This window comes from Danio rerio, chromosome 16, assembly GCF_049306965.1.
Source record: "Danio rerio strain Tuebingen ecotype United States chromosome 16, GRCz12tu, whole genome shotgun sequence".
Lineage (NCBI taxonomy): Eukaryota > Metazoa > Chordata > Actinopteri > Cypriniformes > Danionidae > Danio > Danio rerio.
Genome location: NC_133191.1, coordinates 4,394,827 through 4,422,231, shown reverse-complemented (window position 1 = coordinate 4,422,231; position 27,405 = coordinate 4,394,827). Strand labels below are relative to the sequence as shown.

The 27,405-nt window shown below is 36.6% G+C and overlaps 2 protein-coding genes and 1 long non-coding RNA gene across 33 annotated transcripts; 2 read left to right on the top strand and 1 right to left on the bottom strand.

The window, feature by feature from the left end:
• Nucleotides 1-884: 884 nt before the first annotated feature.
• rrp15 (ribosomal RNA processing 15 homolog) lies at nucleotides 885-6,974 on the top strand. The gene is given in 5 exon segments (NM_199762.1): nucleotides 885-962; nucleotides 1,773-2,044; nucleotides 3,098-3,195; nucleotides 3,280-3,454; nucleotides 6,591-6,974. Coding segments are annotated over 5 exon segments (750 nt in total). The 5' UTR covers nucleotides 885-913; the 3' UTR covers nucleotides 6,747-6,974.
• A 4,741-nt stretch (nucleotides 6,975-11,715) lies between these two features.
• Nucleotides 11,716-24,142, bottom strand: yrdc (yrdC N(6)-threonylcarbamoyltransferase domain containing). Of its 30 annotated transcripts, none has more exons than XR_012391589.1 (11): nucleotides 23,709-24,142; nucleotides 22,026-22,109; nucleotides 21,661-21,759; nucleotides 21,380-21,585; nucleotides 20,818-20,966; nucleotides 18,305-18,500; nucleotides 17,418-17,532; nucleotides 16,025-16,144; nucleotides 15,801-15,931; nucleotides 12,978-14,124; nucleotides 11,716-12,661 (listed from the first exon to the last, which is right to left on the bottom strand). XR_012391589.1 is itself a non-coding variant. In XM_073925378.1 (11 exons), the coding sequence occupies exons 6-11, from the start codon at nucleotides 20,891-20,893 to the stop codon at nucleotides 14,055-14,057; spliced, it is 708 nt and encodes a 235-aa protein (XP_073781479.1). In that variant the 5' UTR covers nucleotides 20,894-20,966; nucleotides 21,380-21,585; nucleotides 21,661-21,759; nucleotides 22,026-22,109; nucleotides 22,286-22,312; nucleotides 24,052-24,142; the 3' UTR covers nucleotides 11,716-14,054. The 30 variants fall into 30 exon arrangements, 17 of the variants coding, with proteins under 17 accessions (XP_073781479.1, XP_073781473.1, XP_073781477.1 ...); XR_012391590.1 differs by adding an exon at nucleotides 22,286-22,312 and having other exon boundaries at nucleotides 21,380-21,759; nucleotides 24,052-24,142; XR_012391591.1 differs by having other exon boundaries at nucleotides 24,052-24,142.
• Nucleotides 24,143-24,319: 177 nt separating this feature from the next.
• Nucleotides 24,320-24,870, top strand: LOC100535213 (uncharacterized). 2 transcript variants are annotated; one of them, NR_170099.1, is made up of 4 exons: nucleotides 24,320-24,372; nucleotides 24,443-24,477; nucleotides 24,551-24,667; nucleotides 24,759-24,870. It is a non-coding gene; the product is annotated as an uncharacterized lncRNA (long non-coding RNA). The 2 variants fall into 2 exon arrangements; NR_170100.1 differs by lacking the exon at nucleotides 24,443-24,477.
• The last annotated feature ends 2,535 nt before the right edge of the window (nucleotides 24,871-27,405 follow it).

Below are 27,405 nucleotides of genomic sequence, written 5' to 3'. Positions count from 1 at the left end.
AAAAAGAAATCAGATCTTGTACGTGTCAATTTTGTAACGGCATGACAGTTTACCGGAGACACCTGAGCTTTTTTATTTATTTTTATTTTTGTTATTGAAGCATATCTGACAAGCATACATGAATATATGATAATATATGTAACAGTCACAGAAAGCTTAGTGATGCAGAACATACATTAAACAAAAAAGTGTAACATATATATGAGGGGATCCATCATATTTAAATTATTAGACTGTACAGACATTTTTTTCATTATTAGAGAGGTTTTACAGCTTTCTTCTTTCTTGTAATTGAGGTCAAAGAATTATAAAATATTTTCAAATCTTTACAGAAATAAATAAAGGGAATAATAGACATTACTTTTGCCTTGTGTATGTGAAACTTCCCAAGAAAAGTTATCAACTTCAAAGCATTATCGAGTGTATCATAGCCAGTTTTACAATTCAAAAAAATAATTATGCATTCAGAAAAATTAATTATTTTGTAAAATGAATAAAAAATCAACCCTGGGTAAACTAAATTGGCAGTAGTGTCTGAGTGTGTATGGATGTTCCCAGTACTGGATTGCAGCTGGAAGATCCACTGTGTAAAACCTATGCTGGAATAGTTAGCGGTCCATTCTGCTGTGGCGACCCCTGATGAATAAAGGGACTGAGCTGAAAAAAAAAATAATGAATGACTGAAATTGGCAGTGTGAGGAAAAATAAATTTACTCATTTTTTTTTCAGAAAATACGTTTATCCCCTCTAAAACATTGTACGTTATTTCAAAGCTTTAAATATGTTTTCTGGATGATTTGTTATTATTTATACCCGGATTTGAAATTAAGATTCGTACTCGTCTGCGGAACCTTTCTTGGGCGCCTGTTGTTTCACACGGACTTTTTAGGGAGTACTTGTAAATATCAGAAAGATGGCGGCGCTCGCGGTGAAGCCACATGTCGTTGTTGAAGATGGAAATGGTGAGGAATCGTATATTTTTATTGACCGTGTGATATACAATATACAGCGTGACCGAAATATTTAGCATTGACCCTTAATGGAAACAGTTATTCCCAGCAGCTTCAGCTGACACACAACGCAGAGGGAAAGGGCAGAAAATATAGTGTAATCTTGTTTGTAAAGTTGGTTTTATATTCACACATTCGGATTTCCCCTTAATATTATCATCTATATAAAACTATTATTTGCAAACTCTAATTAGCGACATCATATTAGCAGCAAATGATTATCAAAGTACAACACTGTTTACAGTCAAACAGTGTTAATGTTGTTTTCAAGCCACACTTGCATGCTAATTCCGATCAAATATTCAAAGTAGCATCATAAACAATATAGAGACTGCTCAATGAACAAACGTGCGAATATTAAACCAACTTTACCCCTATACATGTTTATAGATATTCTAAATAGAGGTAAAGTTGGTTTTATATTCGCACATTTGTTCATTGAGCAGTCTCTATATTGTTTACCATGTTATTTTGAATATTCGATCGGAATTAGCATGCAAGTCTGACTTCTAAACAACATGAACACTATCTAACTCACTGTGAACAGTGTTGTACTTTGATAGTCATTTGCTGCTAAAATGATTTTCCTATTTACAATTTGCACAGAATACTTTTCTGACATTATATTATTAAGGAGAATGCCTGACTATGCCAATATAAAACCAACTTTACCTCTATTTAGACATGGTAGTTTTGAATTAAGCAGCAGCCCCTTAAAAAGACTTGAGAGACATTGTTTTTTATTTTTTGTGTGATGTTCAGACGATGTTTCTGAAGTAAGCATCAGTAACGATGAAGAGAGCGGAGCAGATAGTAATCATGAGGGAGCAGATGCTGAAAACAGCGGCGATGAGGATGGAAAGAGTGATGAAGAACAGAATGAGGAAAACCCAAACGCCGGATGGGCAGAGGCCATGGCCAAAGTCCTGGGGAAGAAAACGCCGGACAGCAAACCCAGCATCCTCCTGAAGAACAAACAGCTGGACAAGATCAAGGAGAAGGAGAAGAAAGAGCGTCTTGAGAAGAAGAAACAGGTACAGTTTTAGCATTATATATATTTTTATAAAAACTAAACATTATAATCCAATAATGTTAATAACAAACTAATTATAATCCAAATTTGAAGTTGATATCGCAAAAAAACAAGAAATTTTGTTGGGCCGCAGTACCAAACATGACCACCAGATGACATCCAGTTTACATTGTTGTCCATACAAAAGCGCCCCCTATTTCTGTGTATGTTTTGAGGAATATGAATATTACCTTTTCCTATTTTAGACATTATTTGTAAAGCACACATAAACTTTAAAAGTACTTTGAGTAGTTTTTTGGTGTTTGGTTTGAGTTTAGCCACTAAAAAAAACATTTTAAAAATGTTTACGTGTGGATTGCTGTAGCAAAGTAATGCTAAACAACTCTTGATGAGGATCCTCAGTAATTATTACTATTGCTCAGTAACCTCTATCAGAAATCAGTCACCAGATATGGAAATGAGACATTTTGAGCTTTCAAATTATATATAGTTTGTCATAATTGTTGAATTTTTAATCTCTGAACTTCGCCATTTGCTAAAAAGTTCATTTGTTTTCCTCATAAATGTACACACAGCACCCCATATTGACAGAAAAACTGAATTGTTGACATTTTGATTTATTAAAGAAATGCTGAAACATCACATGGTCCTAAGTATTCAGACCCTTTGCTCAGTATTTAGTATAAACCCCCTTTCGATCTAATACATCCATCAGTCTTTCTGGGAAAGATGCAGCCAGTTTTTTACACCTGGATTTGGGGATTCTCTGCCATTCCTCCTTGCAGATCCTCTCCAGTTCTGTCAGGTTAGATGGTAAAAATTGGTGGACAGCTATATTTAGGTCTTTCCAGAAATGCTTAATTTGGTTTAAGTCAGGGCTCTGGCTGGGCCATTCAACAACAGTTGTTGTGAAGCCACTCCTTCATTATTTTAGCTGTGTGCTTAGGGTCGTTGTCTTGTAGGAAGGTAAACCTTGTGAAAAATGAAAGGGGGTCTGAATACTTTCCGTATCTACTATATTCATTCATTCATTCATTTCCTGTGTAACTGACAGCTGGATAAGAAGCGAGCTTGGGAGAATATTTGCCGAGAGAAACCCGATGTTGTTCAAGACCGAGAACATGAGAGGAACCTGCAGAGAGTCGCCACCAGGTCTGAAACGTCCCGCAGTGATGAGCATTTGATGAGCTGGTGTGTTATTTTCAGCTTGTGATGTTGTGTGATGGTTGATTTTAGAGGTGTGGTGCAGCTGTTCAACGCGCTCAAGAACCATCAGAAGAACGTGAATGAACGAATAAAGGAGGTCGGCGGCTCGGAGAGAAAGAAATCTAAGATTCTGTCCTCCGTCTCCAAGAAGGACTTCATCGATGTGCTCAGAGGAACAGACGTGGCTGTTAAGAAAGAGAAAGAGGTGAGATTTCTTGTCTTTGCTTGTGCACATACTAGGGGCTGGGCGATTCTTTCGATTTTTTTTTTTTTTTTTTTTTTTTTTTTTTTTTTCCGATTAATTCAAATTTACGTTTTAAGACGATTTCATTTTTTATTGAATCAAGGTATAGCAAAAAATTTTATAGTAATGTTAGATGCATTATAATTGCACAAATGCGCTTTGGTCCTCTCTCTGTATCTCGCTGATGTCTGGGTTTCACTCATGGTAGTAATGGACTTAACACACACACTTTTAATACTTTTGGTTTGATACGCTGTGATCCGCTCTCCCATGCAGCTCTAGCTGCCTGACGAGGGGATTTACATTCAGACAAATGCAACAAGTAAAATCCTACATGACTTCGCGCTTTAGTGGGTCACGTATGTGTGGATTGTCAAGACATAATAGACGCGGTGGAGAAAACTCTGCTGGCACGTGCCCAGAAGTGTTGCTGTAAAACAGTCAAGAGGAGAGGAAAAGTCACGCCAGCTGAGAGAGAGAGAAACGGAGTACTTTCATTCTCTCAATCGCAGTGAAATAGGGGCTTCTGCTGTAAGAGTCAGTGAAAAACTGATCCAGCAAACACAGAGGCAGTGAAATTGTCCACAGTTTCTGAGTTTTAAGTAGTTGGAGTGTTGTTAATACTTGCGCTCGCCTTCCTCACGTCAGAGCGCATATGAAATAATGACGTCAGTACACAATAACCGGTTATGAATATTACTGAACCGATACCGAATTGTCCGCGTCTGCATCGCGGTGCACCGAAAAAACTATTAATTTTGACACCCCTAATTTATTCAGAACAGAAGTATTTATTGTTTAATTCAAATTGCACGATATTTATTTTATTCAAATCTTCTGCAGCGATATTTAACTCGTAAATTTGTTTTACATTTATTTACACCTTGTTGACCAATTTATATATGGCCATAAAAAATGCAATGTTCCTTAACCAGATGGTTTTTCAAGTTATTTATAAAGAGAATGTTACTTCAGTCATGTTTTTGTAATGGTTTGAGTTGACTAGTTACACAATTAAAATAATCAAAGTCAAAATCATGAATCGGTCAAACTGTATTAAAAAAAAAAAGTTTTTTTTTTTTTTTGCCGTATCGCCCAGCCCTAGCACAAACTAATACCATTTTCTCTCTTTGTTTTCAATTGAGGCTTCGAGACGAAGAACCATGAGTCCATATTTTCACATTTTGAGTATTAAAGAGTTTTTACATTTGGATTGGGAATATTATATATTTTTATTTTATTTGAAGACAGACGACAGCAAAAGTTCCTCAGTTCTGAGGAGAGCACATTTTTCAGTGTCAGTATTAAAAATCTAAAGTTATTGTTGTGTATATTTCCCAAATGTGGAAGAACGGTATACAGTTGAAGTCAAATGATTAGCCCTCCTGTATTATTAGCGCCCCTGTTTCTTTTTTTTCAATAATTTCTGTTTAACCGAGAGAAGATTTTCAACACATTTCTAAGCATAACAGTTTTAATAACTCATTTCTAATAACTGAATTATTTTATCTTTGTCATGATGACAGTAAATAATAATTGACCAGATATTTTTCAAGACACTTCTATACAGCTTAAAGTGACATTTAAAGGCTTAACTGGGTTAATTATGTTAACTAGGCAGGTATTAATTAGGCAAGTCATTGTATCATGATGGTTTGTTCTGTTAATAATCTGAAAAAAATATAGCTTAAAGCATAAATACATGAAAAAAAAACCCATTAAAACTCTTTAGGAACGGTATAACTACATTTTTACGGTTTTAATGCTTAGAATTTTTTCAAACCGCGTTAAACCTTGAAACTAGTTATCATCCCATGCCGAGGTCTAATCATCATCTTAAATGTCTTTATATGAAATAGGGGTGTGAACCTACACTGGTCTCACGGTTTGGTTCAGTTATGCTTATCATGCCATCGATTCGGTTCAATTCGATATCTTGGTGCATTTACGATGCTTTCCATACATAATTAGATTTTTTCTTCACAACACAATATATTTTTTTATTAAAATCTTTAAATTTATTTATATATTTTTTTTTGTGATACAATTTTGTTCCTTATCACAGCAGTAAGACATATGAACTGTATCCTTAATTTGACCTGCTCAAAGAAAACACTCTTTCTGAATGAATCAAACAAAACTCCAACACGTGCACAGAAGACAGCAGGAGCATTTATAGCAAATAAACTAATGTCAATATTATCCCGCTTTTTGCGTGCTGACAGGCGAGGTCTAACACCGCTATTATTGGTCATTGTCTTCACCTGCTCAACAGAAAGGGCTGCGATTGGCTTTAGAAATGAAAGCGCTGTTCAACCGATGGCGAGACGAACAGCCGCGGATACAGTCTGTATGCTCATGATACACGGTTATCACAGGTAATCCATAATAGACACGCTCGTGTCTGGATCCACAAGTATCACTTTAACAGCCAAGAGGAGAGGAAAAGTTACCTCATGAACACGCCAGCAGGTCAAATGTCCAAAGTGAGAGAGAGAGAGAGAGCGAGGTAATGATGGAGTTTTACAGCATTTCTCCCAGTAGTCAAATAGCGGCTCGTGTGCTGTGCTGCCTTCAGTGTCAACGAAAGACAACTCAAGCAGTTGAGTTGTACATAATTATCTACCTTTTAGGTATTATGAGTGTATTATTTACTCGCCCTTGCCTCCTTCACCATAGTATTCTACTGCAACATCGCGCAAAGGAGATGAATGACGTCAGTACGTAATAACCGGTTATGATCTATTACTGAACCGATATCGAATTGTCCCTATCAGCATCACGGTGCACTGAAGAAAAAATTAATTTAGACACCCTTAAGAAATAGACAACATATTGCGACTCCATTATTAACGGCCCTCATTTTCATTTATCGCGCAATAAGTCAATATATCGACTATCGCGACAGGCCTAATTTAAACTTCTAACTATATCCATGAGTGCTCTGATTTTACTAAAACTGTTTTAGTAAATAATCAACGGTCATTTGATTATGATCAGTTTTATGCCTGTTGTGGAGTTTGAGATCCCTGCTGTAAACCTGATGAAGCAGTGTGCCAGGTCTGATTCCTCTAACTGGTTTTTCTGCTTGATCCAGATCAAAGCGGAGAAGTCGTCCTGGAGCGTGCTGAAGGATGATTTCATGATGGGCGCGTCCATGAAGGACTGGGATAAAGAGAGTGATGAAGATGGAGGAGGAGGAGAAGAGGACGAGAGAGAGCCTGCACAAGAGTACAGCAGCGAGTCAGACTGATGCGTCTCATGTTCAACATGGAGTGACTGAATACATTCAGGCCCTCAGAGAGAGAGAGAGGACTCCATTACCCAGAATGCTCTGAGGGTGAGTCATGTGGCACTGCAGCAGGGAGAGACTGTGGTGTTGGTCGGATCATGGGTCCATTTGTGTGCAGATCTGTTCTTTATTTCTGTATATAGTCATTTCTGTCTGTCTTTTGCTAAATAAATGATGTCCATGTCCTGATTTTTATTGATTCTTGATGTTCAAGATGAAGTGAGCAATGTTATGGGAAAGATCCAGATATTCTGTTATACACCATTTTGAGGGATGTAAACAAATACAATTATTTCCTGACGTATTTCCTGTTTCACATTTTCAATGTCTATAGCACGGTTTTTCAAAGTCTAAGACAGTGGGCCTCCCTTTTGACACAACTTATCCATTGGCGCCCCCCTCCTCCCAAACACAAACACACACACACACACACACACACACATATATATATATATATATATATATATATATATATATATATATATATATATATATATATATACATTATATATAAAGACACAGACAGATGTCAGACTGTTAACTCACTTTTATCATCATTTGCATGAATTATTTACAGAGTAATAACAAGTATTTTAATATAACGTTTTTAAAACTAGGATGATGGTTCAATATGAATAGAACAGATCCAAGAACTGTCCATCCCAGTCAAAACAGTTGAAGTTTAGCGGGTCTCATGCTGTCATTAGCCAAAATATCTTGACAAACCACACATAAAGGTCGTGGATCATCAGCTGGTCCTGTCCACGTAAATCCTAAACTCAAATACTGATCATCATATCGTCGTCTTTTGGGTTTAAGCCCTGAACTTGAAGGCTTTGAATCGGGGGTCTCAGAAACCGACCCATTGTATTAGCAGGCATATACCTGTATTGGCAGGCTTGCCAAACAGAAGCGAATTCACAGCTATGGCCTTCTGGGTAAAAAAGGTTTTCTTATTATTGACATATTATTTTTTTTAGCTTTGTTTAATTAAAACGTTTAAATATAATAAAAATACATATAATAATTAAACTTAATAATTATATTTTTATTATATAATATTTTTCCCCGCGCCTCCCTTGACATGCTCTGGCGCCCCCCAGGGGAGGCGCGCCTCACACTTTGAAAACCCCTGGTCTATAGCATCCGAGAATCCAAACAGAGACGCATATTGATAAATAAATTTATGAGAGCTGTTTTAACATTAAGTTGTGATTGAATTGCCTCTTTTTACTGTTATGAAATAGTTTGATAAGCAGGAAATGTTCATGGGCCAATGATATTACCACATTGAAATGGTCCACAGCTGAGGTCACCAATCTTGTTCCTGGAGGGCCGGTGTCCCTGCAGGGTTTAGCTCCAAATTGCCTCAACACACCTGCCTGGGTGTTTCAAGTATACCTAGTAAGAGCTTGATTAGCTTGTTCAGGTGCATTTGGTTAGGGTTGGAGCTAAAATCTGCTGGACAACGGCCCTCCAGGAACAAGTTTGGTGACCACTGGTCACCAAACTTGTCACCAATCATTCACCAGTCACTCATTTAATTCTTTATTTGAGTTCTGGATTAGTTTTTTTAGTTGTTTTGCTTTGTTTTACAGTTGTTTTACATTAGTTTACTCAAGTTGCTTTCTAAAGGCTGATTTATACTTCTGCGTCAAACGCTGGTGTGTGCTACGGCGCTGATGCATAGCCCTTTGCCGTGGCCGTCGGCATCAAAAAATGTAACTACACGTTGCAGCAACACGTAGCGCAAGCTCTGTGATTGGTCTGTTTGGTAGCGCTGATGAGTCTGGGCGGGACCGAGAGCCGCGCGAGCAGCGGTAGCCCAATGGAGAGATTGTTTACAAGTGTGGAGTCCCGTGAAGGAGCTCCGGATGGAAAGTTTTGTTTTGTGTTTACCTCATAGTTAAAGTTGTTGCACGTCCGCCGGTTCCTGCCTCAAAATGAGCGAGTTTGAGCCACTTGTACATCCCGGAAGTGTTCAGGAAAAGCAAAACGGCTGCGGAGAAACTCGACACAGAGGAACATTTACACCTCACTGCCCACTAGCGTTTCAGAAGTGTTAATGCAGACCGACAGAGACAGCGCACAGAAGTATAAATGCACAGCCAGGCGCGTTGCATGCACCTTGGGTTACGCCGATCACTTGACGCAGAAGTATAAACCAGGCTTAACGCTCTTCAGTCTTTTAACACTCCTTTTGTTCAACAGAAGAAAAAAATTTAGGTTTGGATCAAGTGAAGGTGATGGAATTTATATTTTTGGCTGAACTGTCCCTTTAAGATCTGTTTAAGGGTGGGTATATGAAAAAAGTATTTGTCTGTGTGTCTATTTATCTAGAAAACGCATCAGAATTATCAGCCCCCCTGTAGATTTTTCCCCCAATTTCTGTTTAACGAAGAGATTAATGCATTTCTCAACAGAAGAGTTTGTTCTGTAGATAATTGAAGAAAATATAGCCTAAAGTGCCTTATAGTTATGGCCTTAAATTATTTTATTATTATATTTTTAACTGCATTATTAGAGGTATAACGAATCACGGTTGATCTGTGTTTTGTACAGATCACAACACAGTTCGGAAAGCATGTGACCCGCGAGTACTATTTTTGAGGTTTTAACAGATTTGTGTGTGTTGAGCATCACTGAAGACAACATTAGCAGCTATTAGCTTTAACTGTTAGGTAAACTGGATAATTTTGAGCTTTTGTCAGCTAATTTCATCTTCCGGGTTTAAAATGATTTTTGGGGCGGGATCAAAATCAGCGTCGGGAGCGCAAAACTATTGGTGGAGTGATGACGCTTCAGTTTCTCATTATTATTCATAGTGGAGTTTTCTTATCCAATGAGAAGAGCCGGCTTCTTAATTATTCACGACTGCACGTGCTTTCCGAAGGCAAGGCAGACCTGCCAGTGCCAAGCTGTGAGATCCTACCTTGATCACTGGGTGAAACCGTGTCCATGGACCCACAGCATGCAGTATTTAGCTGTTCATGAAGGCTCGTATGTGTTCCATGATCCACGGGGTTTGTTGCATGTTCTTCTCCGAGATGCTGTCAGGGCCGGTACAGCAAAGCTGTTTGTGTCCAGCAAGCATTTTTGTCGGGAGAGCAGTATGAGAATTGGAGAATGGCGGACGCTGTCTTTTATCAGGAGTTCGTTCACATTCAGACACATCGCCGTGCTGCTGTGTTCGCCTAAATCCTCCAGATTACCAGCAGGGCTGATAGTTAAAACAGACAGGGCAAGAGACCTGCTGCACTGAGTCTGCATTCAGACCTATGATTCAGACCCGGGGATTGAGGAAGTCCTAGTTTAAAGTGTTTATATGAACACGATTATCTTTATAATGATATAAATTGTGGTTATCTGTGTATGAAATAAGGAATAACAAATGTAGCAGGGCATTAAATTACTGCATTTCTTTGCTTTTGAACTTTGTAAACTATAAACTAATGCGTCGTCTCACGGTTTGTGTCTCATTTTGTGCGCTAACTGACAACAGTTGTCCTCTCCCCTCCTTCTCCCCTGCTCTGCTGGCCACGGCCACTCCTGCCTGATCGTGGAGCTCCACGTCCATTAGGATGCTTTTTTAATTTTTAATTTTTTTATTATTCTGTGGTAGACCTGAACCAAAAGTGGGGGTGTTATGACCCTTTAATAACTTTTTTTGAACTTGTAGGTTAATCTAACATTTATAACCATTGCAGAGAGAGATCGCCTCCCGCGTCATTCAAATCACATATGAAAGCATTTTGGCTTCGCTGTAAAATACAGTGATGACAGAAAAAGTTGTGGCGGGACCTAAATGCTCATTTAGATTATTGCGTTAGGTAGTGTTTTCTGTGACTGATTGTTTCGCCTGCATTAATGCATTCAGTGTAAAGCTGCACAATTAAACATTAAAGGATCGTGATCTCAAATCAAACCTGCGCAACATGAATGATGGTGATTTGCATGATTATTAATCCGTCAAAGTGCTGCATTCAAATCTGCGTTTGATCGAGAGATTGTTTTGAGACTTTTTCCATTTAGTTACGAATAATCAAATAACACAGAAGTATTTGGAGAACCGTTTATAGTTCTGATATAAACACTGATGTTAACAGTAACGCCCTATTCACACAGGGTGTCAGCGTCAACTCTTCCTGTTCACTTTGAATGGGTGACGTGACGTCAGGCTTTGCCGAACTGCAGAAGTTGGGATTTCTCAATTTTTCAAGCGCCAACGGATGCGTCAGCCAATAAGATGGTTTTATGCAAATACCCTAGCTCAGACAGTAGCTGATTGCAGACTAGTTTTATTGGCTGACGCTGCTATGAACTTCAGACACGCCCTCTGTCAAGCGTTGATGCTGAAGCCCTGTGTGAATGCACGGTAAAGATTAAAATCAGCGTTTAATGGAACTTGGTTAATGTTGTAGCAATTATATTGTGTAAACAGTGTGTGGCGACAAACCACCAACAAAAAGATGTCACTGAATAGGTTTTCAATAATCCACCAATAATAAAACATGAAGTTTTGTGTGAATTGTTGAATTAATAATTGAAAATAATTGCTGTAGGATTTCTCTGTTTAGCATTATCAGCAACAGTTGCTAAAATTTTTTTTCATATTGACTATTTTCCTTTTTTTTTTTTTTTTCCAGGTTCTTGATTTTTAATAAAATTACAGGTTCTCAGTTCTGTTTGTTAAACTGATGCGTTTTGCTGTAATATGTCTGCATAAATGAAAAAGCAAACATGTGTCTTTTTTTTTTTTGCTGATCCGAAAAATGGTCCGTTCGATGACTCAAACCATAGTGTGATCCGTTACACCACTAACTTTTATTCTAGCGGAAGTAAAATTGTCACAGGAGGGCTAATAATTTTGACTAATTGCTGTAATGAGTTTTTATTTTAAGATGTAAATAATAATTTAAAAGCAAATGTGTTCAGGAAATAAAGGAGCATTTATTGCACAGTCTGAAAAGATGCATTCAGTACACTGAATATTATTACAAAATGACTTATCCCATTATAAAACTAATATTCCATAATTGATGCAGGAAAGAATATCATTTCCCTCGATAGAAATGTAAAAAAAATCCTTGATAATTGACCACCGGATTGGGATCAGTGATCATGAGTTGGTAAATTGATCCAGATATTCCAACATTGAGGACCTATTATGCTTCTTTATACAAGTTTCAGCCCAAAATACCACACAAATGTTATAAAACTCTAAAACTGCCCCATTTTAGGCTTTGATCCGTATTGTGTAATTTTGGTGACTTACTTTAAATGCAAATGAGACTGTGCTCTTTACAAAAGAGGGTGGAGCTACAAATGCCTGTGTGTCAGCATAGTGGCAGATTCAAAATGGGACTACTATTATCTCTAAGGGCGACAGTCTACAGTGATCATTTGTGCGTCCTAAAACTGTTTATTATCCTTTTAGTCATTGACTAAACTCCAATGGGGACGGCTGCTTCTCACTCAGGGCTGTTTCTGCTATTGAGGGAGAAATCGTCACTAATGGGCGGGGCTTTTTCACAAGGGAGAATGTCAATCAAGAGTGTTTCTGCACACTGTTTATCAAGTGTCCTTATAAAAAATGAAACACATTTTCCACATTAGAGGCTGACTACATTCACACTGTTGCCACAAAACTGTATTAAATCCGCTTATAAAAGTGTGTGTGCATAATAGGTCCCCTTTAAAAGCTGGAGATTCATTTCTCGCATAATAGAACCTTATGATGTTCTCCATCTCTTTTAACTACAGCCACAGATGACTGGAACACACACACACACACACACACACACACACACACACACACACACTCACACACTCACACACACACCCCCTCTGCTCAGACCAGTATCAAAGGTATTGACCTTATTGTAAAATGCGGAAGTGCACCTGTTTTCGCGATTGTCTTAGAACTTCCGTTTCAGTCGCATATGGGAGAAATGACTAGGAATAATAAACGGCAAATAACGGTCAAACTATTTGCTCTACAAACAAATGTTTGCATGACCATACAGACCAAGTAGAATAATACAACAAGGAAATATCAGTTTGCAACATCAAACAGCGAAACGAGCAGTTTTTAATGTCTAAAAATGAATGGAAGTGAATGAGACCGGAAGTCTCGTGCCAAAAAGATTCAAATGGCAGCGCCCACTCGTCGGCGGAGAATAAGGCCAATACATAAGGCTTCACATTCACAATTGCTTCACAAGACACTAAAACCTCCACCATCCATCAGCATTGTAGAAGATACAACTAAATAGTCGACAAGGACTGCAGTGGCACCAATAATATTGAGATCACTTTGCTTTGGCCCACAATGCAAAACAGCACAATAATAAATAAAAGTTCTTCACTTCAGATTCATTTTTTATATATATTTATAAAGAAAAGATGAACGTTGCCCTGCCAGAGAGCAACTGACCCCTCGACACATTATACTAAATAAATATACTCTTGACCAGAAGTGTCCAAACTCAGTCCTGGAGAGCTGCATGTTTTAGTTCCAACCCAGATTAAAGGTATACTGAAACTTCCAGGCAAGTGTGTTGAGTGGTTGAAGCTTAACTATGCAGGACACCGGCCCTCCAGGACCGAGTTTGGACATCACTGATCTAAATAAAACACAATGAACAAAAAATAAAATCAGTCAAAGCTGTAAGAGTTCTGAAAATAAAGCAATCGACTCAATCTAAGGGGATAGTTCAGCCAAAATTGAACATTTTCTAAAACCTTCATGAAATTCCTTCTTCCGTTGAGGACAAAAGGAAGATATTCTGAAGAATGTTGGGGAAAAGCAGCCAATGGCATGCATAACAGAAACAAAAATACTATGGAAGTCAAAAGCTGATCTTTTCTCCCAGAATTCCTTTGTGTTTAACAGTAGAAACTGCAGGTTTAGAATAAATGGGGGACGAGTAAAAAATCCTGAGTCAACTTTCCCTGTAATATGCAGTGTAACTCTCAAAGGCATCTGCATGGTGTGAGGTCACGCTCATTGAGAAATATCTCACCGTAAACGACAACAAAACCTGTAACTGATTGGAAATGTGCGTCTTATACGGTTGAGAATACAAATGTGTATCCAAAAGACTGATCACATCAGAACCAGCAAACCCAACATGTCCTCTCAAAGGAAAAAAAATGTGTGGAAAATATTCAGAAACTGTCAAACTCCCAATTTCCCACTACTGAGAATCTCTCTCACACACACACTCTATACGAGTGTCTCTTTGGTGCAGCGTGTGTGTGTTGAGCTCAGCGATGGTCAGGATCCTCCAGCAGTCCATATCTGCCTTCAAGTATTTGAACTGTAGCAGAGAGAGCGCTGCAGGAGAGAGAAACACAATAGATTAACCAAGATGGCTGACCAACAGCTAGATTATAAGTAGGGCCGCATGATATTTAACTTAAACATACAGTTCAGCACTCAGTCACACTGCTAGCGATTGAAGATTATGCAAGTTTGGCAAGCTGGACACATTCTGTACTGTACAGGGGTCCGTTCTTCGTACCTCGCTTAAATGATCTAAGATGATTTGGCAGATCAAGGATCTTTTAATCTTGATAACTGATCTCTCGCTAATTTGGTTCTTCAAACAAGTTCGCGAATCAGATTAGAATGTCTGGATAAACTGATCTGAGATCGCTGCGTGTGTATTGAAGGACAGATCTATCAATCCTCGAAATCATGATCAGCAATGCAACGATTGGCTGACGGCACAGCAGCGTAATGACATCATCTGATTAATATTCAATTATCCATGTGAGCAAAATTACATCAAATTAGCAGTAAACTGTTTGTTAAATATGACACGCAATAACCTTCCACATTTGTTGTGAGCTGCAGGCTTTACACTTTCATGTGTCAAGAGTATTCATCATGTATTTCAAATGCGAATCAATGTATTTAGTTCTACATTTAGAAAAGATTTTCTTTATTATTGTAGCCGTTTTTTTTAATCGGTGTAAAGAATAACTGGATGTTTACAAAAGCATTTTCATATTGGTAAAGGCGTCTGCAACTATTGTGAAGCATCAAATCACTGGCATATTAACTATCAAAACATGTTCATGACTGCATAAATGTATTATTGCTTTAAAAAAAGTCACATATTCTGCATTTCTATAATACACAATTTGTACTAAGCGATCTAAAAAGTTCATATCAATAAGTTTTCTCTTTGCACCACCAGGTGGCAGTCTTTGTACTTTCATTTCGAGGGTGCAGATTGCATTCGTTTTATTAATATGTATAACTTTATTTATTTTATTAATAACTATAACTTGTGTGTATATATATATATATATATATATATATATATATATATATATATATATATATATATATATATAGTTTAAAAAATATTTACTCTTTTCCCAAGTGTATATAACTACTACTGTAAGAAAATATCAGAATTCGGAACACTTTCTGTATATCTTTGCTTGAACTGACCCGATCTAATCCTGTTTATATGAATTGAACCTGCTCCCGATCAGGTTTGAGCTAACAGAACTGTTGCTATGACAACAACTCTCGGATCAGCTTTGAAGAACGAAACGATCCTGGATCGTGTCAAATCGTCAATATCCAAATCCAGCTAACTGAGTAATCCACGTACGAAGAACGGACCCCAGGAATCACGGAGGACTTTGATTGACAACAACCTTCAGCCAATCAGGACTCAGAATTCAATATGCTAATCATGATGCAGAACACAGTGGGCGTTGTAGAAATGAGCATCTGAAATTGCACAGAAAAAAATCCGCTAAACTGCGAGGCGAAAAGTGAACCGCGTTATAGTGAGGGAGCGCTGTACTATAGTTACAGGTTTTCAGCTTTCTTCAAACTATCTTCCTTTGTGTTCAACTGTTTTTGTTTTGGGTGAACTGTCCCTTTAAACTGCATTTATAAAAGTTGGAAAGCACCACTGAAATGGAGAAAAGTCCTGCAATATTTCCCTAAACTTCTGGAAATAAACTAATCCATGAGCAGTTACTCACCATCCCGGTCTGATGATTCGGTATCTGCCACACACAGACAGATCCACAACTGTTGATCCCAAGCGGCTCTTATCTTCAATCGGGCCCCCGTCCACAACAACGGCCAGACGGGGCCACAAATCCTCAAACTCCTGCAGAAAACAAATGACCACGTCAAACAGAATACACATAAAAATAGCTGGATGCAAACATGGCTATTGTGCGGTATGGTGTGTGTTACTCACGTTAGCGGCGACAGTGCTGGATTGAGTGCTGACGTTAGCGCTGGTGAGAGCTAGCGGTGTGTCGCACATCTGACAGAGACGCCTCATGAACGGGTGGTCTGGAATACGGACCCCTATGAGCTACAACACACACATTAATAAATGATACATGCTAACAAACAGCAACTGAGGACAATTACCATGAGCACAATAAAAAAAGCATTAGATCACCTCATACTGAACAGTTACTTTGATGCAATAAAATACTACTTGGTCTCTAATTTTAATTATAGTATTTTTATCCAATTTCCAAATTATGCATCTTTGCAAATATTTTTGAAAAACTAATCAGCAATCAACTTAACCCGTTACTTGACACACATAACTTACTATCAAATTAGCCATTTTTAGAATTATTGCACTGCTCTTTTTCTTGATCTTCAAAAGGCATTTGATATGGTTGATCACACTTTTAATGAACTACTTAACATAGATTGGTATGTCAAACCAAGCTACCACTTGGTTTGCTAATTATGTCCAACAGAACTCAGTGCGTCCATATGGCCGGCCTGACTTCTTTATCTTTAGAGGTGCCCAAAGGAGTGCCGCAGAGATCAGTATTAGAAATATTTTCCATTTACATTGATAACTTGTGTAACAACCTTCCAAATGCCTCTTATCATCTGTACGCCGATGATCGAGTGATTTATTGTTGCTCTTCAAATTTTTACAGTCTGCTTTTAATATTGTTGCTCGGCATCAGGATCTAAATGTAGACAAATCTAAATGAATGACTTTTACAAATCACAAATGTTTTCTTATAGCTGATAAAATAGCTAAAAATGTTTTTAAGTTGTTGTTTTTGTATGAAAAATGTGTTGCATCTTTCCCAAAAAGACTGATGGCTGCATTAGGTTAAAAGGGGGCTTCTACTAAATACTGAGCAAAGAGTCTAAATATTTAGGACTATGTGACATTTAAGTTTTTTATTTTTAATAAATCTGTAAAAATGTCAACAATTCTGTTTTTCCTGTCAATATGGGTTGCTGTGTGTACATTAACAAGGGAAACAAATGAACTTAAATGGCTTTAGCAAAAGGCTGTAATAAAACAACGAGGGAAAGATTAAAGTGGGTCTGAATACTTTCCGTATCCACTGTATCATAAGAATTATCATTATCACAGATTTCTCCCAGGATCGTGCAGCCATAGTTTTAAAGCAGACTTATTTTCAATGTGCTGACCCACATACTAAATGACTTCAGGTGTTGATGACAAATTTAAAATGCGAAAATGTACAAAACTATCATCAATCGATATTTTTTTAACTATGACATGCACATTTTAATAGACAGTTTTCAAGTTTACCATAATTGCTCGTCATTTAAATAAACAGACAATGATTGAAACTAACCTTGGTAAAAGGATTGAGATCTCCGTTTAGCGTGGCGGATCTTTCTAGAACGAGTGTAACAGGTCCGGGAAGCAGATCTCTGAGCAGCCTGTCCTTCACAGACACTTTACAGTACCTGAAAACATTCAGAACGCACCCTTAATGTCACAGCATTATAAAAATAAAGAAACTTACATACAGTTAAAGACAAACTTATTATCCTACTCGTGATTATTTTTCAGATACTTCCCAAATAAGGGTAAAAATAGCAATAGAATACTTTTTTATTACAGTATTTGCTGGAATATTTTTTTAAATATATTTAAGTGACCAAAATGTATTTTTTTTTTAAATAAATAATGTAATATTATCATATTAATAAAACAATATCATCTCCCTTAAAGAGATAGTTCACCCAAAAACTTCACCAGTTGGGAGTTTTGTCCTCTTGAACACAAAGATATTTTAAAGAAAGCTGGAAACCTGTAACTATTGACTTCCATAGTATTTGTTTTTCCTACTATGGAAGTCGATGGTTACAGGTTTTCAGCATTCTTCAAAATATCTTCTTGTGTGTTCAACAGTAGAAAGAAACTCATAAAGGTTTGGAACCTCTTGAGGTTGAGTAAATAAATAGTAAATGTTCATTTTGGAGTGAACTCTCTCTTTAAGAAGTTATTTTTTCCCCGACTGGCTACAGAATAAACCACTGTCATCCAATGACTTGCCCAGTTAACCTAATTAACCTTTAAATCACACTTTAAGCTGAATACTAGCATCTTGCAAAATTTATACATCATCATTATTTCTAATGATTCAACAGACTAGAGTGCACTTTTTTAATGTTACAGACTACCGAACAGACACTTTAGTAAGAGTCAATGAAAAAGCTGTGAATGAACACACACTTGTATATGTCGTGGATTTCTCCGACACAGATGGCCAGGGGTTTGTCTCCATTCCTGCCCTTGATGTCGTAGACTCTTCTAATGGCCTCAGAGTTTTGCGCCACACAGGCCAGGCCGTAGATGGTGTCGGTGGGCACTGCCACCACCTGACCCGCCTTCAGAGCATTCACTGTACAGCTCAGGATCTCCGTCCACTCTGTGAACACAGCAAGCACAGCTGTGAAACTACGGGCCTTTTCACGCCTTGAGGCTGAAATGTGGCAAATTAGTTACTTATTAATAGGGCTGCACAATATATCATTTGCGCATCGATATTACAATGTGAATTCGCAGAAGTCAAATCGTAGAATTAGATTGTCTATTAAAGATTAAAAGATTAATAAATATATACAAGATGTTATTAAATAATCTAGACAATGATTATCATGTTAAGCTTTTTTCGATTTCTGTTCCTGGATACTGTCAGACTCTTCAGAAAATCATAAAGTAAGGGCCTACTCACACTATGCCATCCGTACCGTGCCCAGGCCCGTTTCCCGGATCGTTTGAGAAGGTTTATTTCACTTTTATCTTTGCTCTGTCGTATTTATATATGCTTGTAATTTCTTATAATTTATGCAAATGCACTGCATAAAAAAAGACTTGATCTTCCCAACTAGGGCTGGGCAATTAATCGAAATCGACATTCAGAAACAATAATCAATCTAATTTTTCCAGGTTGATTACTTTAATTACCTATGCCGTTATTTCAATGACAAATGGAGAAATGTGGTTAGCGCAATATTACAAGTCGAGATCGTATTTACGTGCAATACTTTTTGCTTGCACGCCGATTTCCTCTGCTTGTGCATAAAACCTCTTGCACACCCCTCAAATATTCGCTGCTCAAGCGCAGATCTTCTTGTGCGCTCTCAAATAAACGCTGATGAAGTGCGATTTTAGTGCGTTTATGTAACAAGCATGTCTCCAACATTTATTAGATTTGCTAGGAATATTTATGAATGTCTCCAATAGACCTACAGAGCGGCATTAATGCGTCCTGAAGTAAAGTGAAACGGCAATAAAAGAGTGATTATATGCAGAGCCATAGACCTTTATATATAAATAAAGTATAATTATGGAAACTGTGCGGGCCTCAAGCATCACGCACCAGTCAGTCAGTCAACCTCAAGGGGTTTAACAAATAGCGCACATCACTACTGCAGTTACAGAAAAGTTTGCGTTGTTATAATTCACTTACCTTTTAATAAGTTTTGGTGCGATTATAATCCGCTAATAACAGCAACAACAACAATGACTGAATGTTTTGAATGGGAAGCTGTAATGTAGCTGTGGAGGGATGCATTTTGGTGTGGCGCCTCGCCATGAAAGAATGCATGTAGCGGAAACCATAATATATAATAAAATATTCAAACAAACAACCCTGTTGCAAAGCGCATTTTAGGCAATGTGTGTTTAATTTCAGTTAAAATATCCGAATTAAAAACCAACTTTACCTCTATGGCAGCCAACATCTATTATATTGGTAAAGTTGGTTTTATATAGGGGTATTCAGACATTCTCCTTAAAAATATAATTTCAGAAAAGTCTTCTGTGCGAATTCTAAATAGAAAAATCATATTAGCAGCAAATGACTATCAAACTACAACATAGTGTAATACATAGAGTTAATGTTGTTTAGAAGTCATACTTGCATGCTAATTCCGTTAGAATATTCAAAATAACATGATAAACAAACAATATAGAGACTGCTCAATGAACGAATGTGCGAATGTAAAACCAACTTTACTCCTAACGTTGTATGTCTATTAAAGTCAAATTTACAGTTGATTTCTATTGAGGCAAAGTTGGTTTAATATTTGAACATTCATTACTTTTAACATTTTCAATATTGTTTATCTTGCTAATTTGACTATTGGCTCTGAAATTCGCAAAACAACATTACCACTATTTAATTGACTTAACGTTAATTTACAGTGTACTTTTTTTTTAGTCATCGGCTGCTAATATGATTCCCCTATTTTAAATTTGCAAATAATTATTTTTTTAAATTATATTATTTAGGATAAAGTCAGAAAAATAATGAATAATAATAAAAGCAACTTTACCTCAATGTGATTTCTGACCAAATGCTCAAAGTACCATGGTAAACAATACGGTGTAACGGGTGTTCACTGTTCAAAAATGAACAAATGTGCGAATATAAACCACCTTTACCTCAATACAATTCAATTTTCATCTTTTGCAACGTACTGTACTTCTCGTAATTTCTATAGTTACATTAAAAACGTTAATAAAACACATTAATATCGACATTTTTCTAACGCATCTTTTTTAATGAGCACACAGCGCCACATACTGGTCTGGCGCGTATTTACGTGACATGGTTTTTCAGTAGATTTCTTAAGACGTCGTTAAGTTTTCGAAAAAAAAGCCAGGGGAAAGTCTTATATGTAAAACTTTATCTTCATGTTGTAAGTCTTATTTAACAAGCATCACTGGATGTGTCTTACCCGGCTGATGTAACGTCAGGTCATCAGAGAAATTAGATGAAATCCGCAGGACTCTCGTCTTCAGCTCTTTACACATTATATCGCGTTTAAACGACTTGTATCTGGTGCTCGAACAAACTCCTAAACGAAGGCTGGCAGCACGAAAACACCTGAAAAACATAAACAGCTCGGCTCAAGAGCGGTACACAACATGCTTTCAGACAGCTGCCGGAAGCCACGTTTGGCAGAAATGGGAGTCGATTCCAAAGAGTCGATTCTAATAGTTCTAGAATCAGAGTCGATTCCGGTACAGGAATCGACTCTTTCCCTATGTCTCACACTTTTCTCTTTCAGGATGCATATTTTAGACTTTTTTATCATACATAACTTTTTACCTGCAAGTAAAACTATAAAGGTTGATATTAATGTAAATGTATTAGCGCTTTATTTTTCATTAGACTAGATATGTTCATATGAACATCAATACATGTAGATAGGTTATGTTTGTTATTATGTCTTTTTATGTTATTTTTCATCTTTAACACTGTTTTATCATATTACAGTATATGTTTAGAGACATCACCTATTTTCCAGATCCTGTGTTTTGGTGCAAATAATGTGGAAGAATCACTTCCAACGGTAACAGTAGTGAATCAGAGTCGACTCCTTAAAAACAGGAATCGAACGCTCCTATCTGACAGCTCCTCCTCTTCTTCTTCTAAATCTACTTCTTGTTTTACGCAGAGTTCTAGATGCACTACTGCCATCTATCTTCACCAATAAACCTTACTGACACAATTTACAATCTGAAAGATGGCCTGATATCCATTTTTACTTTGTAAAAATGATAAATGCTGAACATACGTGTCTTCTTTAAGAAGCAGCATTTGTGAAAATGCGCATATTATATCTTGATTTCATATATTCCAGAGTCCCCTTGATTGTTTTCCTCTTCTGACTATGCTGTATGGAGGAAGAAACTTTCAGTTCAGATTCAATTCACATGGATAAAATCTATAAAAATAATATTGCACTATAGGTCGGACAGATTGCATTAGTATGTTTTTCTTTTTCATTCTTTTATAGCCTGTTTTAACTCATTTTAATCTGTTTTTAATCATTTTTATTGTCTGTTTTTTATGTTCTTAAACTTGTCTTTTTTATTCTTGTTTATGTAAAACACTTTGAATTGCCACTGTGTATGAAATGTGCTATATAAATAAACTTGCCTTGCCTAATATCTATAAATCTGCGTAGGGACTCCAAGTGTGCACGGTCCCCTGTGCCCATAATGCCAATTGGTTAATTCGTCTCTGTGGATATATATTGTACATGTTACTTAATATGTACATTTGAGCACAATTTTTAAACTTTAATCTTAAATTCAGTATTTGCTTGCATTCATTGTGTGGTCTTTCATTAAAAAAAGGATGTGAGATTTTACATACACACTTGAAAGTTTGGAAACAGTAAAGCCAATTCTGCTCACCAAGACTGCATTCATTTGATGAAAAATCTGCAGCAAAAATAATTAAATTGTGAAATACTTTTTACAATTTTAACTAATTTAAAATGTGATTTGCTGTCTTTTTTTCCATTAGAAATAAGGAACATTTAAAACACATTGCAATACATTTATAATGTGAAAAAGATTGCAAATAAAAGCTATTATTTTGAACTGGCTTATTATCAAATAGGCGGTTTTATTCTGCTGTGGCGACCCCAGATTAATATAGGGGTAAAGTTGGTTTTATATTCGCACATTTGTTCATTTAGCAGTCTCTATATTGTTTGTTTATCATGCTACTTTGAATATTCGATCGGAATTAGCATGCAGGTATGACTTCTAAACAACATTAACACTATCTAATTCACTGTGAACACTGTTGTACTTTGATCGTCATTTGCTGCTAATATGATTTCCCAATTTAGAATTTGCAAATACTTTTTTGAAATTATATTATTAAAGAGAATATCTGAATATCCCAATATAAAACCAACTTTTCCTCTATCAGATTATTAAGGGACTAAGCAGAAAAGAAAATGAATGAATGAATGATCAAATAATTCTAAAAGCAAATGTATCACAGTTTCCATGATACTATGCTGGAAGACAAAAATTCAGCAGATAGTTGTAGGAAATAGTTAATGATGTTGCACTAATTATAACTGATCATAATAGAACAGCAAATCATCATATTATAAAGATTACCGAAGGATCATTTGACACTGATGTAATGATGAGGACAATTCAGCTTTAAATCACAGGAATAAATTACATTTGAAACTGCATCCAATAAGAAAACAATTGTGTACAATTTTAATAATATTTCAGCAATTGTTACTGTATTTTCCATCAAATAAATGCTGCTTTTCTAAAATACAAAAATTGTATTTTTTCTGTTTTAACCTTAAATACTACACACATTTTAATAAGCAATGTAAATATTTGAAAGAATATTAATAAACTAGAATTATTGCATGACAAATATTTAGCACCAAAAAGATCCTCTAACAATATTAAATGCAACTAAAGTATATAGTAATTTAATTGTAAATTAGTTGAAAAAGCTGCATGATCACAGTGTAAGCAAGCAAAACCCGAGGCTTAAATAATAGAGGTAAATATTAAAATTGTATAATAATATAAAATTGGTTTTATATTTGGATATTCAGACATTCTCCTTAATAATATCATTTTAGAAAAGTCTTCTGTGCAAATTGTAAATAGGGAAATCATATTAGCGGGAAATGACTATTAAAGTACAACAGTGTTCACAGTGAATTAGATAGTGTTAATGTTGCTTTAAAGTCATACTTGCATGCTAATCCGATCGACTATTCTAAGAAACATGATAAACAATATAGAGACTGCTAAATAAACGAATGTGCGAATATAAAACCAACTTTACCTCTATGCTTAAATATAAGAAAACCACATTAATGTCGCCTCTGCCACTAAATTGACGCAATAACCAAAGCATGCTGTATTTAACGTTGTAAAGCTCAATGGATAATTTTTGTGTGTAAATTTATCTTCATGTTATGTGTAATATTCAAATACTTACAATAATAAAAAAAATAAAATAAAAAAAAACAAGATTTAATATGTAGCGCTTCGAGGATCACGTGACCGTATGGGCTGTGACGCCGGCGAGATCAAACAGGTTTGACTCGCTTTAACCGAAGCTATTTCCCATATTAAATGCGCTTAAATGAGATTAATTGTTTGAATTTTTAGTATTAAAACTTAACTTGTTATCCGAGACTTTATTTTTTATCGCAAGGCTGAAAGCGTTGTCTATGCTGTCTACCCGTCGTCTTCTCTCGACGCGCTCTCGCTATCAAAGCATGTTGACAGCACTTCAAAATAAAAGCTCCTTCAAAACTGCAGCTTAAACAAATAAACTAAAATTCACGGAGATATTTTAGTCTCGCAGGATCAACAAAATTAAGAGTGAATCATCCAGGTGTATCATGTTAACACCTATTAATCACGCAATTAGGACTAATGATAACCGATATATTTTAGACCGTTCTTCTTTACAAGTAAAACTAAAATGGCGTCAGCTGGAGGTAAGATTTGTGTATTTGTGTGTGTGGTTAATGAATAACGTTAATATTTCTCATAAATGTTCGCACTCAGAAAACACTGGTGGTACAACGGAGTCTTCAACTCAAGTAAACCGTATTTTTTTTGTCTTGACTATTAAAATAGTTTATTAAATGCAATAATAAATGTAACTTTTAACAGAGTCCTTCTGTGAGTCATCTGGAGGATCTTGATGGGCGGATCTCCGAAAGAGAAGAGCAGATGGAGCTCTGCACTATGATCCTGAACGACCTGCTGGAAATTCAGAAAATAGTTGCTGTATGTTGTTCATTTTATACATTTATTTGATGATTTTAAAATGTATATTTGGTGTTTGCAACGTGACTAATTTAAATATTCATTCTTGTAGAAAAGAGGACTTGAAAATACAACATTTAAACCAGATAACTGAGCTGCTTGTTAAATTATGATCTGAAACTTCTGCGTATGAATAAAGTCTTGAAATGAATTCTTGATATTAATGTGTTTGTATTGAATCGTTTCTTTTTGAAACCCCCATGTCTTTTAAAATATGACTATTTCACCTTCTTAGTTTCAATTAAGTTTCTATGCTAGCCTGCTGGCAGCCGCCATTTTAGTACAGGGTAGTGCTCATTTGAATGAATGTGTGACCAAGGTGCAGTGGAGGACTGGTCATCTAGTACCAGAGATATATACAGATTTATATCACCGAGTTTTCCCACGGTGGTCAGTATGCAAATAGTTTTGTATGTTACAAACTTTTGTGCTCAACGGTTAGTGATGATAATACAGTCTCTTACTGCACTGATCATAAGGCAAAACAGCACCAACTCGCACTAAATACTAGGCTTATGCTATTTTTGTGTAACAAAATAAGCAAACTATGTAAATTCAATATGATAAGACGCTGAGGCCGGAAATGTTTATTATTGTCGGCTAAGTGAAGAAACGGCTAGCTTTTTAAGTAACTTATAATGGTGCCTGATAACAGTTCCTGCGACTCAATGTACTTTCCACCCATTGCATTAAATTAAATTTCCGCCGCCATGTGTCTCTCTCTCTCTCTCTCTCTCCTTCTCTCTCTCTCTCTCTCTCTCTCTCTCTCTCTCTCTCTCTCTCTCTATATATATATATATATATATATATATATATATATGGCACATGGACCATGAACATGCAGCAACACCGCCGCCATATTTGTACAGTGCTCAAAAGTAATTCAACTGCACTTAGTCAGACTTTTGCGCTGCGTACATGTGTAGTAACAAGCAAACAAAGCACAAAGGCAGAACATTTCATAGGTGAGATTTCGTTTTTGATGATTTTATATGTTACAAACCTTTGTGCTAAACAGGTAACGTTAATGATGATAATACAGTCTCTTACTGCACTGACCATAAGGCAAAACAGCACCAACTCGCACTCACTTCTAGGCTTATGCTAGTTTTGTTTAATAACATAAGCAAACTATGCAAATTAATTATGACAACAAGACACCGATGCCAGAAATATTAGCATTATTGTCAGCTAAGTGAAGTAACGGCTAGGTTTTGAAGTAACTTATAAGGGTGCCTGAAAACACAGTGCCTGCGACTCAATGTGTGTACTTTCCACCCTATCACTGCCTGACAGATGTACGATATATTTCCTCAGTATTTTCAACTGAGTTTCGGCACTAGCCTGTTGGTATTGCTGGTACTTTCATCTTTTTTTTACACCATAGATATATATACACTAGATATGGCATACAGTCCATGAACATGCATCAATACCGCCGCCATATTTGTACAGTGCTCAAAAATCATTCAACCGCACTTAATCAATAGCCAATGTGAAGATGATGGGCTTTTGCGCTGCGTACAGGTGTAGTAACGAGGAAACAGAGCACAAAGGCAGAACATTTCATAGGTGAGATTTAGTTTTTGATGATTTACAAACTTTTGTGCTCAACAAGTAACGTTAATGATGATAATACAGTCTCTTACTGCACTGACCATAAGGCAAAACAGCACCAACTCGCATTCAATTCTATATAGGCGTATGCTAGTTTTGTTGAATAAAATAAGCAAACAATGCAAATTAAATATGACAACAAGACACTGATGCCAGAAATATTAGTATTATTGTCAGCTAAGTGAAGTAACGGCTAGGTTTTGAAGTAACTTATAAGGGTGCCTGAAAACACAGTGCCTGCGACTCAATGTGTGTACTTTCCACCCTTTCACTGCCTGACAGATGTACGATATATTTCCTCAGTATTTTCAACTGAGTTTCGGCACTAGCCTGTTGGTATTGCTGGTACTTTCATCTTTTTTTTACACCATAGATATATATACACTAGATATGGCATACGGTCCATCAACATGCATCAATACCGCCGCCATATTTGTACAGTGCTGAAAAATCATTCAACCGCACTTAATCAAAAGCCAATGTGAAGATGATGGGCTTTTGCGCTGCGTACAGGTGTAGTAACGAGCAAACAGAGCACAAAGGCAGAACATTTCATGGGTGAGATTTAGTTTTAGATGATTTACAAACTTTTGTGCTCAACAAGTAACGTTAATGATGATAATACAGTCTCTTACTGCACTGACCATAAGGCAAAACAGCACCAACTCGCATTCAATTCTATATAGGCGTATGCTAGTTTTGTTGAATAAAATAAGCAAACAATGCAAATTAAATATGACAACAAGACACCGATGCCAGAAATATTAGTATTATTGTCAGCTAAGTGAAGTAACGGCTAGGTTTTGAAGTAACTTATAAGGGTGCCTGAAAACACAGTGCCTGCGACTCAATGTGTGTACTTTCCACCCTATCACTGCCTGACAGATATACAATATATTTTTCCTCAGTATTTTCAACTGAGTTTCGGCACTAGCCTGCTGGCATTGCTGGTACTTTCATCTTTTTTTTTTTACACCATAGATATATATACACTAGATATGGCATACAGGCCATTAACATGCATCAATACCTTCTCCATATTTGTACAGTGCTGCCAGGACAAAAATCATTCAACCGCACTT